Consider the following 13,825-nt stretch of genomic DNA (forward strand, 5'->3'; position numbering starts at 1 on the left):
AAGCGTATTTTTTTTGCTACTAACATAATACTATTTTTATACATAAAAGTCATACCTGAATAATTATTCAGTGGACCAGCAAAAACGCCCTCGCTCGCGTTGCTGTATCTCGCCTTCATCAGCCTTTATTCATTTTCCCCGCACTAATCCTGTTCTTTTTTAATATCCACAGCGCCATCTAGAGGAAAGCGGGCAAAAGATGAACGGGCTTCCCTGACTCTTCGACATACCATACGTCATCGCCGAGCGACAACAGGACTGTAAACAAGCTTGAAAACACGTATTACCGATTGTGAGTTTAACCAGAACGTAAAAAAGAGGTTAAATATGCCCAAAGTGGTTTCTCGCAGTGTGGTGTGCTCGGACACGCGTGACCGGGAGGAGTATGATGACGGAGAGAAACCCCTTCACGTGTATTACTGTCTGTGCGGCCAGATGGTGCTGGTTTTGGGTGAGTAAGCGAGTAGCGAGTTTAGCTTACAGCAGTAATCATGGCAGACGGTCAAAATGCAGTAATTTACTCACTACGTTCAGCACAAAGTGACTAGTTATAGGAAATCTTCAGTGCTTTGAGAAGCAGCAGTCTCAACTTCCTTTCAGGAAGGCGAAAAACTTACAAGCGTAGCTTATCTCAATATATCTCAACAAATACTGCGGTAATGTATTGTAAATAATATAACGTTTTTGAACAGTACTATAGTACAGTGTATTATGCTGCACGTAAATTTAGTTTTCACAACTCTTTGTTAATGAATGTGCATTGATGCATTTGCTCTTTAGTGTTTGGACTTTCAGCTGTGAAAATTAAACCACCCTGAACTGAACTGAACATCAACTCTGAAAACTAGACTGACACAATTCAGTTTACCAAAACTTCTATGTTACACTGCTGTGACACAATCTACATGGTAAAAAAGATATATAAATAAGCATAAATTGAAAAATAAATTGAATCAAATGAATGCTACGTCATAGTGTTGTTTTAGCTATAGTGAGCTATGGTAAGATTAATTCCCCACTTTATAATATGTTGCCATAAGACCTTTTCCTTATAATTAATACTTTTGTTGTTTGAAATGATTTAATTGGTGTTGTGGTATTATAAGCCTTAACACAGAACTTATAAATGACACACTTTAAACATACTTTACACCACCTAAATGTAATTACTGCTTGAATACCATTAGACAAAATTTTTATAAGGAGAGTACTTTGATGGACATTTTAAAAAAGGTACCACCAAGAAGAATCTTAAGTTATTTATCAAAAATTGAACTGAAAAATCATATTTAACTTTGAATAAATTTTGTGTGAATTTTATTTATATCTATCCTATACATTTGTCTAAGTAACTTTTTATTGTAATACATATTTGTTTTGTTTTTTGCCATAAAATAGCCATAAGGTCCTGATGTGGCAATAAATAATAAATAAATAAACATACTTTCCACCAACTGATATTCCAACAGCTTTCATTTATTCCATTTTTCTTTTTACTGAATATTATTGAAAACAAACAATATTATATTATCGTGTATACAAGATACAGTTAGTATAAATATTTCCTCCAGTAAATATTATAACAATAAAATAACAAGTCTAATATATCTAGATCCATCATTTTAACGTAGCTACTAGCCAACAATGTTTACATATTATAATATACTCTACTACGCATGTCTTACCTCCCTCTGAGCTAACTTACCTGAACTATCTCTATCACTGCTCTTATCAAATGTCCAGTATGCATCATTCTCATCCTCTCTTTCATCTGCAGGAAGAACCAGTCCTGTCTTTTTCTTCTTTCGCTTACCATAGAATACGTTTTAAAGTAACAATTTTGTTATTTGAAATGTTGTTTGTTTTGATTTAATTGGTGTTGCAGTATTATACAACAACTGTTATTCCAACAGCTTTTATTTATTTCATACAGTATATATTTTATTTATTCCTCACTAATACACTGACTGTTCCCTGTATTTATATCTGATTTAAAGTATTGCCATTAAAATTTGATTTTATCCATAATGCAAATGTCCTTAACATACGACTAATCAACATTATATTACTAGGATTCATGTTGTTATTGTTTTAACTTAAACATTTACAGCTGTCCTTGCTATCTAGCTAACCTATTGCAATAATGCACATTCCACTATTGCTCACTGTTGCCATTTGGCAGCACATACATTTGATCCATTTACAAATAACTAATTTGATAACTTTTTATGTGATAATGCGAATATGTCATCATAACTTACTAGCGATGAGGTCTCAGATTTTTTTGTGGATGAAATGAGTTGATTCTTTGTTTTATTGACGTTTTCATGTGCATTCAGCAATTACTTACAATAAAGGCAGTCTGTCAGAAAACACTGCACGTCATGTGACTTAACCAAAGCACATCATTTGGCTAAACTAATGTCTTCTCTTTCCAACAAAAATATTAGAACATCGGTCTTAAAGAAACAGTGGCAGGGAAATGAACAAATTTCATGTTGCCATATGGCAACACTATTTGGTAGAGGGTTAAGATATTATACATTGGTTCCCTAGCATAATTTACAAACACATGTAACTCATCCCCAGCTGGATGTTCTTCTTGTTGGAAAAAGTGGCGCACAGTGACAAGAGAAAAGAATATTGGCGTTAAGATGGCCCAGGTCACTTGTCAAGCAAATTGTGAAGGGTAAATTGGGGAACAGAAGCAGTCCCAGGACAGATCCCTGAGTAACCCAACATGACTAGCTGATGAATCCTTTCGGAACTGAATCCAAAGATTATGCTCATTGAATTGATTAAATCATTAACACGTATGGTTTGTCCTCTAACTTCTCCTTGTTCTCATCACTTTCGTTTTCACTGGAACTCAGTCGAATGTGTGAACAGGGAAACGCTTTTAGGGAAGACAGACTGATATTTCACACAACAGGACATTGTTCCGCTCAACTTCACTTAAGTTGTGAATATTGAAAGATAGGTGTCATTTTATACATTTGCCTCTTCAAAATGTGTTATACTTTACCTTGGCCTGCATGTGGATGTTATATAAAATGCTAATTTTTAATTTTTTTCGGTAAGATGTGTTCTTAGGAGCTAAACTAAAATGAAGAGTTTAAGTTGTGCAGATTTTGTGATTTTGGACTTGATGCAGTGTGTGTGCTCTCGGATTTTTTGCATTCATGGTAAATTAAAGGGATGGTCTCACCGTCAAGTTGTTTCAAACCTTTATGAGTTTCGTTCTGGTGTTGAACATGAAAGATATTTTAAAGAAGACTTCTTGACAGCCTGTAACCATTGACTTCCATAGCAGGAATCAGAAAAATGTATATTATGGAAGTCACTGGTTAGATGTTTCCAACATTTTTAGAAATATTATCATATTTGTGTTCAACAGAAAGAAACTCATGAACGTTTGAAAGAAGTATAGCAAGAGTAAATGATGACTGAGTTTTCTTTTTTGGGTGAAATATCCCTTTAAGTATGGAGTCTAAGCTGACTATATTGTGAGTAAACTCTGTTACTGTGGCCAGCAGTAGCATACACAATACAATATACACATGTTCCTCTATGAGTTTGTCTTGTAACACTCATAGCAAATTACTTTGTGTGTCTACATATGATATGCTGCAGAGTGTGAGTTTTTTTTGTGACATATTTGTTAAAATTTATCAGTAATATGTTAATTATTCTATTAATAATCTTTCTCCATGATATCCTAAGGTGAAACTCTCTTTGGGATACAAAGGAGTCCGAATTAATAGCCTTTAAGTATATGCTGGCCTCTCCAGCACAGTTGTAGACTTCTTCACCTCAGCAAGAGTGCAATAATGAGAACTAACACATTTACTTGAAATGTAATCAGAAGCTGAGGGTAATTAACACACCATTGTGTTGTTATTCTTTCGTTTTCTGTTAATAATGTGATTCTCTGCTGGAAATAAAAAGAGTGTGATTAAACTCGCTCTTGTGGTATTTTTGTTCATTATAACGCTTGTGAAATTTGTCATGAAGCTATTCATTTTGAAGTTTCCAAAGCTGGTTTTATTTTTAATTTTTTTGAAAAACATAAAATAGGAGAAATTTTGCGATCACTATTATTTGACCATACAAAATAAATCATCAGAACTGTTTGAAACCACTTTTTTCAAAATATTTTCTCTTGTGTTCTGCCAGAGAAATGAACGCAGTTTTTAAAAACATTTTTTGAGTGAGTTGCTTTTTTTACGTATGTTGTTAAAGGGATAGTTCACCCCAAATAGACAATTCTGTCATCATTAACTCATTCTTTATTTATTTCAAACCTTTATGAATTTCTTTCTTCCGTTAAACATAAAACACAATTTTTTTTAAGTGTTGGAAATCTGTAACCGTTGACTTCCAAAGTATATGTTTTTCCTACTAAAGGCTAATTTATACTTCTGTGTCAAGCACACATATTTGCTCTGGTGCAGCCTTTTCGTGGTCACATAGCCCTCGCTATAGCTGACACCGACGCTGATGCGCACCTCTCAAAAAATGTAACTGCATGTTGCAACGCCTCGTAGAGCAAGCTCTGTGATTGGTTGGCTTGGTAGCTGTGCCAAGTGTGAGCTGTACTTAGAGACGTGGGCCTAATTGAGCGAGTGTTTACAATTGTCAATTCCTGTGAAGGAGCTCCAGATTTTTTTGTTTACCTCATAATTAAAGTTGTTGCATGTCTGCTGGTTCAAGCCACAAAATGAGTGTTTAGGAAAAAACAAACACCCGTTAAGAATATCGATACAGAGGAATATAACAAAACCTACTGCTAGCTAGTGTTTCAGATGTGTTATTGCAGAGCAACACAAACGGCATGCAGAAGTATAAATGCGCGGCTTCGCACAAGGCTAGCTCACGCTAATCACTTGATGCAGAAGTATAAACCAGTCTTAAAGATGTCAGTGGTTACACAGTTTTAGAATTCTTTAAAATATCTGCTTTTGAACTGATGCAAGTAAATTGTAAATGTCTATTTCTGAGTGAACTGTCCCTTTAACTGAAGAGATCTTTCCTTTTAAAATGACTTCAAATAGGACTTTGAATGATCTGCATATTATCATGCTTTTCAATTAAATATGACATATACTTCAGTTAAAAATTGTGTGTGTCTGATTTAGACATAGTATAGATATCTGAAATTCCTAGCTGATATCTATATAGAAAATTTCAGCTAAACCACTCTGGTCAATAGGGCATGACCTTTCTGCTTTTCAAGAGTGTATAGGTTTTGTCTGTAGACCTTGAAATGTGTGAGCTTTGTGTAAGAAGTAAGGCGAAAAATAATTGAGCTCCTTTGTGTTCCTTTTTAGACTGTCAGATAGAGAAACTACCCATGAGACCTCGGGACAAAGCCAGAGTGATTGATGCTGCAAAACACGCCCACAAGTTCTGCAACGTGGAGGAGGATGAGGCTGTGTACTTGAAAAGGTGTGTGTGTTGTCTAAGCAGTTGTGTTGAAGTTTTACAATGCAGTGTTGAATCGTTGATCAGGAATTACTAACCACTTTATGTCCCTGTGCAGGTCAGAGGGCATTGAAAGACAGTATCGAAAAAAATGTGGAAAGTAAGTGATCCTGCATACTAATTTTACAATATCTACACACATCATGCACAGAATTAAACATAAAAACACAATTATACAGTTATTATTTTAACCATCTGCTGTTAAAATGTTTACATGCCAAAGCTATAATTTTTCAAGAAACTGTAATGTTAATGTTAACTCTAATATTCACTACTTGTGGTTATCAAAGATGTAGTAAATTAAATAAAGGTGAAAGTAAAGAAATGTCTACTGTTTAAAAACATTAGAAAATGATCATGTTGATCATTTTCTATTCCTCACACAGTCTTGGAAAAAATAAAACAGGTTTGACAGAATTAAACAACACTACTGCTATACTTATACCAATAAGTGTTTCTTTATGAAATGAAAAGACCATTTGTACCATATGTAAAATACTATATGTTGTTAGTTTTTTAAGATTATGGGCTCTATTTTAGTGAACTGGGTGCAGAGTCTAAAGCGCAGGGCACAAAAGTGTTAAGGGCATGGCCGAATCCACTTTTGCTATTTTAAGGACAGAAAAATGATTATTAATAGAAAGATTAAGCCTCCTCCAATCAGCTTTTATTTTCACTTACTTTTTTGTGGACAAGGAAACTGTGTTGTAGGCTATGCTCAGAGATCCAATAGCCTAAATAATTAATTTATTTAATTAAATACTATTTAATAGTTTATTATTAAGGGGTGAGGCAGTGGCGCAATAAGTAGTGCTGTTGCCTCACAGCAAAAAGGTTGCTGGTTCGAACCTTGGCTCAGTTGGCGGTTCTGTGTGGAGTTTGCATGTTCTCCCTGCCTTCACGTGGGTTTCCTCCAGGTGCTCCGGTTTCCCCCACAGTCCAAAGACATGTGGTACAGGTGAATTGGGTTGGCTAAATTGGCCGTAGTGAATGTGTGTGTGGATGTAACCCAGAGATGGGTTGCAGCTGAAAGGGCATCCGCTGCGTAAAAACTTGCTGTATAATCCGACCCCGGATTAATAAAGGGACTAAGCCGAAAAGAAAACGAATGAATGAATGAATTTATTATTAATTGTTAAGTGCAAAGATTTGTTTCAAAACTATTTCCAAATTCAGTTTTAATTTCCAACAAACGAAAAATTAAGCAATAATAACGAAGTGTGCTCAAAAACTTTGTATCCAAACACATATTATATGCCCCATATGGTCCAAAACCTGACAGGTGATCAAATCTAAGCTTGTTTTTAATAAAACAAATATAAATGTTAGAGGTGTGAACCTATATTGGTCTCACGGTTCGGTTACGATTATCATGCCTTCGATTCGGTTCAATTCGATATCTCGGTGCATCACGATGCATTGACAATGCTTTCCATATACAGTGTTATATTTTAGGGGGGAGGCTATAACAAGCTGTCTGTATAAACACACAGACACACTGTCCCACACTGTCTCTCATTCAAACACATACACAAACATAGACAGCACCAAAGAAACAAACACAAACACACACGTACACACACACTTAAGCCCTCCCAACAGGGAGGGATCGCGCTGAGCGGAGTAGAAAAACGGAAAAAAAAGGTAAATAAATAAATAAGCACTTCTCTCAGCGCGAGCTCTCCCGGCTAAACACATATTGCGAGGGCTTAAACGGAGCAGTGCTCGTAGTGTGGAGCGAAAAAAAGAAAGACAGCTGTGAAACATAACCAGCTTTGCCTTTTGTAGGAAACACACTTTAGATCTTTTTAGGGTAAGAGGTTTTTGAGTTATTGCCGTCTATAACTGAATTTGTGTCAGGAATATCGAAAACAAAACCAACTGAACCACGCTCCTTTCTGGCGCCCCCCTGGATATACAGCACCCTTAGCATTTGCCTATGATGCCTATGCCACGTGCCGGCCCTGAGTTGCCTGAGTGTTGAGAGTACTTGTGCTCACCTCCCTCGCGACAGAGCGTATAAGAGATAAATGACGTCAGTACATAATAACCGGTTATAATTATTACTGAACCAATACCTTATTGTCCGTTTCTGCATCGCGGTGCACCGAAGAAACAATTAATTTTGACACCCCTAATAAATGTACATGTATTAAATACTACTACCACTAGTAATAATAACATTATTCAAAAGCAAGTTGTCATAAATAAACAAAAAAAAAGATGATTATTGGGATGAAGAAGGCATGGAGGCAGTGGTTTTTATATTTATGAAGAAAGTAATAATTTTTTGTAATATTTTATTTCATAAATTGGTGTAAAGATATTTGCGTATTGCTGTACATCCTGCACGTTTAAAACAGTGTGTTAGCTAGACGCACAGCTAAAGCCTGGTTGGTTTATACTTCTGCGTCAAGTGACGGTGTAACCCACGGCGCATGCAACACGCGTAGCTGTGCATTTATACTTCTGCGCTCTGTCTCTGTTGGTCTGCATTAACTCCTCCGAAACGCTAGTTGGCAGTGAGGTGGTTATGTTCCTCTGTGTCGAGTTTCTTCACTGGTATTTTATTTTTCTGAACGCTTCCTGAATATACAAGTGGCTCAAACTCAATCATTTTGAGGCAGGAACCGGCAGACGTGCAACAACTTTAACTATGAGGTAAACACAAAACAAAACTTTGCATTCAGAGCTCCACACTTGTAAACAGTCGCTCCATCGGGCTTGCGTGGCTCTTGATGCCACCCAGACTCGTCAGCGCTACCAAGCCGACCAATCACAGAGCTTGCACTCAATATCAACATGTTGGGGCAAACATGTCTTGTGCCTTATTGCTCCAGGTGTACGATAGGGCCCTATGTCTTAAGCATCTGATATTACCTCAATGCCAATGTGCTTTCATTTCCTCCGTCTCACTCACTGCGAGTTTAGGCGAGGGACTGTTTAATAAATAGCCTAAAACTGGCCACAATTTAGATTTGTCTGCATCAAACCTGCAGGAAAACATCAGGCTTAGCTGAAAGGCTGGTTATTTTACCAGCGATGAGGGTCAATAGTGGTAGCCTATTACAGATTTCAAAGAAAATATCTTGGTTTTAAAAAGAAAAGAAGCTTGACTTCAACAGATCCTATCAGTATCGCAATAAATGCTCAAATAATGTTGCATAGTTTACAGCAAGCATCAGGTTTTTAGTGAGTTTGTGTGGTCTGTCATTTACAGTAGGTCTATAGGTCTATTATTTTTATTAAAGAAAAAAATTATTAGAATTATTATTTGAATTTATGATCAACAAAACTGTTGAAACAAAGAACTATAGAAAAAAAATGGCTCGGATCGGATCGGTCGATACTCAAAATCTTTGGTAACGGGATTGAACCGGTTCCCTAAAAAATGGTAACAGTGCATCCTTATTTTGTATATGTATACATCCTTAAATCAAGATATAGTTATTGGAGAAAAACAGCAAAGACATAAGATCTGACTTTTGCAGACATAAAGACTGCGACAAAAAAGTGCATCACTGCGATCAAAGTGCATCACTTAGTGGCCATAAAAAGCAGAACAGTGATACATATTCGAATTAATATTCCATGTGCATTTATTTGTTCATTTAGTAATTAGCCCTGCATTATGCTGGATGTTTTATAGATGGTCAATATTACTGAATATCAAGCCCATTAAAAAAATAGTACAAGGTCCTGATCATCCGTGCCAAAGCCTAATTTGTGTTAACAGCCTCCTAGCTTTACACAATAACTAGCAGTTAGTCCTGAAATTAATGACTCAGTCAAGTAGTTCATAGCCTTTTCCAATCATAATACAGTGTGTGCATAAATAAGCATGCACAACAGCCAGTCCCGAGCTTCCCATGTTGCTCTGATGATTCGGTCATGCTGAGACCCAGGGGGATGACGTCAAGGCTTTTAGATTGACCGCAGCTCTGGGGTTTGCTTAAAATGTGATAGTTATGTGCGATCTCAGCATTTTTAACACGTTTGATTTCTGTCCGAGTCAGCTGAACCGGTCTCATTTCATACGTCAACACTGAGAGTGTTTCATGTATGAAAATCTGCTATGAGCTTTTGAATTAATGTGCTGTTTTTGTGCGTGTGTTTTGTTGTAGGTGTGGTCTACTTTTGTTTTATCAGCATCAAATGAAGAGCACACAAACAACGTTCATAGTGGACGGAGCTTTGGTGAAGTTTGGCCAGGGCTTCGGCAACACAAGCGTTTACAGTCAGAAACAAGAGACGCCCAAGAAAGTCAGAGTAAGATATCATGTTTTTGTTGGAAAAGGGGTGAGGAAAATTGACTTGTGAATTCTGGTAACCTTTGTGTTTGTGTTGAAGGTTATGATGACCAAACGCACCAAAGACATGGGCAAGTTCAGCTCTGTTACTGTTTCAACTATTGATGAAGAAGAGGAAGAGATTGAAGCGGTGAGTTTGTTCTTCGGTGGACTTGTCTCTTATATCCCCTCTCTTTGTTGAAGAGCTGTGATTGATTGTGATTGGTTTATGCTGCAGCGGGAGGTGGCAGACTCTTATGCCCAGAATGCCAAAGTGATTGAGAAACAGCTGGAGAGGAAAGGAATGAGCAAGAGACGACTTCAGGAACTGGTGAGATGGGCATCCATGCTTGAGGCAGATTGAAACTTTAATAAAGTCTGCACAGCTAATGAATATAGAGTTAAAGATGACAGAGAACCTTCAAACAAACACACTCACTCAATTTGTCTTAATCTTATTTACCTCGGAAGTTCTTTAAAGTGGTTGGTTAAGCCGCTGAAGGCTTGTATTTAATTTTCTTCAAAAGTGTGGAGATAGGTGCACACACACAAACACAGAGTAACAGTAAGTAAAACTATACTGTGAAATTTTGTTAGTTTTTTGAGCTGCGTTTCATTTTAGTTTTAGTCCTGTGTTGTATTTATCAAAGTTTTTATCATTTTAAGTTAATCGCAAAACAAAATTCTTTCAAAAATTAAACTAGTGATTATTCCAATAGTAATTCCAACTAAAACAATGATACTTTGAATCAGGATATCTTGCTCTTGCTGTGTCATATTCGTTTAGCTTTATTAAAAGAATTATGAACTAATTACCAGCAGGTTCTTTTGATCAATCACACAAAAAAGATTTTTGTGTTTCGGCTTAATCTCTTTAATAATCTGGGCTCGCCACAGTGGAATGAACTGACAACTTATCCACCATGTTTTACGCAACATATGCCCTTTCAGTTGCAACCCATCATTGGGAAGCATCCATACACTCTAACTCACAAACACATACACTATGGACAGTTTAGCTCACCCAATTCACCTATAGCGCATATCTTTGGACTTGTGGGGGAAACCAGAGCACTCGGAGGAAATCACGCGATCACGGGGAGAACATGAAAACTCCAAACAGAAATGCCAACTGACCGAGCTGAGGCTCGAACCCGCGACCTTCTTGTAAGGGGACAGCGCTACCCACTGCCACCGTGCAGCCCAGATTACTGAATCAATATGTAAATAACTATTAAAATCAAGCAAATTTAATTTTATTATCAGCACATTTGAATGATTTCTGATGGAAATTTGTAGTAATTATGCTTGAAATTAATTTTTTTTTCACTAAAACATGATGCGAGTAAAAAACAGTAGTCATTTTCCTGTAAGCAGCAAAAAGTGGTTTATTTACTAAATGACTCATAATGGCAAGCATAATATCATTTTTACATTGACTGTAAACACTTGCAAATAATAAAAAACTAACAAATTAAAAAAACATTATCAGTTTGACAACACACATGCACAATAATTCTCACATGCAAATACAGAAACGTACTGCAAATAATGTAGACTGCAATCGAAATAGGCTTTACTGCAAGGTAATCTTGTAAGAGTACTTTTACAATCAAATGAAAAAAACTTTTTGCTGTGTTTTTGATGAAACAAAAGGATTTTTTTTTTTGCTTCAAAAAAGTAAGAAGTTTTACTTTTTACTCCACGTTTGAGCCTCTTCCCGTTCTTTTGGAAATGCTCCTTTGCAGACAAATACCATAAATCAAGTCTACATGAGCTGTGGGACTTCACTCTGGGAATATATTATGGACATAATACTAAAAACTACAACAGAGAAGAACAGAGAGAATTTTTGCAGATCTAGGCAAGAGTAAGACTTTGAGACTTGCTGAGTTTGTTCAAATAGTGTCTTTTTCACACATCAGGAAAACCCAACCGAGCTCACAGGGGCTCTGCTAATGCGATCTGTATGATATATCTTTGAAAAGATTATAAATGATAGTTCCTTACATTATTGTGTGAATAATGTTATTGTTAATACTACTATTGGTTTTAAAGCCATCTTGGAAAATGCACTAAATGAGTTTAGAGACAGTTAAATGACTTGACTTGAGGACATGAGGATGTTTCACAGTAATATAGATGCATCTTATGGCTGATTTTGACTGTGAACTGAACACCTTTTGTCTTCATACAGGCGGAACTTGAGGCCAAGAAAGCCAAGATGAAGGGAACGCTCATCGACAACCAGTTCAAATGAAGATTGTGTGTGAATGAGACTGAGCAAATGGAAAGAGATGCTGTGTGTGTTTATTTGTGCAGCCTTTTGTTGACAAAGAGGATAGATATTGCTTTTTTACTTTATTATTTTTTTTAATTAAACATTTGTGAAATGTTTGAATGGGTAAAATCTTTTTCCCGCTAATGTTTGTTAAATTAAATACAACAAAGTGTCACTGTGTATGTGGTCAAAATTATTTTAGTACATTTATGTCCACAATTTATAGTGCACTATAATTTGAAGGCTAACTTTAGCTGTTGTGTATGGTTGTCCTTCGACTCAGCATGCATGATGGTCACATCCACACGAGCAGTCATGATCAGTTTTGTGCAGAAGATTGATCCCTCACTGTACTGGAAGTGTCATGTGGACAGAACCTCTTGGAGAACCTGTGAAGAGTGATGATGTGCACCTGCTGGAACACAGGTTTGGGTGTTTGTACGGCTGGGCCACTGTTTTTCAGTTCTGTGCGCTCTGTGATTAATGATTTGCTGACCAGTGAACAGTGTATGAGCATTATTTCACACCTGCACAAACCCCAGTGCGACTTTGTACCTGTACAGGTGCAGTTAATCGGCCATCACACTGGTCAGACATCATGCCAGACCCAACTGAAATGAACCAATGAAGCGCTCGCATACTGCTGACATGAGAAGAGAATAGAACAGAATAGAAATAAACTGAATAGAAACGGAAATGTTTAATGCGTACTATATGGGTGTTGGTGATGTTAAATTGAATTTTTACTGTCTCAAATAACCATACACTCACCAGCCACTTTATTAGGTACACCTGTTCAACTGCTCGTTAACACAGATTTCTAATCAGCCAATCAAATGACAGCAACTCAATTCATTTAAGCATGTAGACATGCTCAAGACGATCTGCTGCAGTTCAAACCGAGCATCAGAATGGGGAAGAAAGTGACTTTGAATGTGGCATGGTTATAGGTGCCAGACAGACTGCTCTGAGTATTTCAGAAACTGCTGATCTACTGGGATTTTCAATCAACTCTAGGGTTTACAGAGAATGGTTTGAAAAAGAGAAAATATTCCGTGAGCAGCAGTTCTGTGGGCGCAAATGCCTTGTTGATGCTGGAGTTCAGAGAAAAATGGCCAGACTGGTTTGAGCTGATGGAAACACAACAGTAGCTCCAATAACCACTTCTTACAATCGAGGTATGCAGAAGAGCATCTCTGAACACACAACACATCCAACCTTGAGGCTGTAGGGATGGTATACAGTTTAACCAAAAATGAGCAGTCTGTCACATGAAGAAGAGCCGGAGTTAGAGCTTTAAATAAATAAATAAGTTTACTGAAGATAGTTTAGAGTTTCATTAGCAGAAGTCCGCTACATCACTCTCAATGAGTTCCTAGGCCGCTGTACTTGCAATCACAAATCAATAACAATTATACTCTCACATAACGTCATTAACTACGTCATACGCATAGGTGTTCTAATCTGATTGGTTAAAACACTGATAGACTAGGAACATTTTTATGTGTGGTTCGTGCGTACAATTCTGAACAATATTTTAAGCATATAATCGTCAAACATCCAATAGACTGTTTAGAGCTGACTCCAGACCTGTGAAACGGATCCACAATCAGATAGAATGCACACACTTAAAGTACAATCTGTTTCTTATCCAAGGCTAAGTGTACTCTCAGCCGTCTTCATCAAAACTGGTTAAAAATCGTTATAATCTACATTCAGGCAGTTATAATATTCTTACTACACAAAGTCTATCTTGAATAAAAGTAGAATC

General features: G+C 36.8%; 1 protein-coding gene across 2 annotated transcripts; it reads left to right on the forward strand.

Moving 5' to 3' along the window:
* The first annotated feature begins 226 nt into the window (after window positions 1-226).
* steep1 (STING1 ER exit protein 1) lies at window positions 227-12,229 on the forward strand. Of its 2 annotated transcripts, none has more exon segments than NM_001004659.1 (7): window positions 227-451; window positions 5,331-5,448; window positions 5,543-5,584; window positions 9,609-9,753; window positions 9,835-9,924; window positions 10,012-10,104; window positions 11,971-12,229. In NM_001004659.1, coding segments are annotated over 7 exon segments (675 nt in total). In that variant the 5' UTR covers window positions 227-327; the 3' UTR covers window positions 12,034-12,229.
* The last annotated feature ends 1,596 nt before the right edge of the window (window positions 12,230-13,825 follow it).

This window comes from Danio rerio, chromosome 5 (assembly GCF_049306965.1).
Source record: "Danio rerio strain Tuebingen ecotype United States chromosome 5, GRCz12tu, whole genome shotgun sequence".
Classification (NCBI taxonomy): domain Eukaryota; kingdom Metazoa; phylum Chordata; class Actinopteri; order Cypriniformes; family Danionidae; genus Danio; species Danio rerio.

Excerpts from the sequence above, each read along its gene's own strand:
- steep1 (XM_068221156.1), top strand. The coding sequence starts at position 5,354 with ATGAGACCTCGGGACAAAGCCAGAGTGATTGATGCTGCAAAACACGCC. Across the intron at positions 5,585-9,608 it reads TATCGAAAAAAATGTGGAAA|GTGTGGTCTACTTTTGTTTT; the intron begins GTAAGTGATCCT and ends GTTTTGTTGTAG. Across the intron at positions 10,105-11,970 it reads AGAGACGACTTCAGGAACTG|GCGGAACTTGAGGCCAAGAA; the intron begins GTGAGATGGGCA and ends GTCTTCATACAG.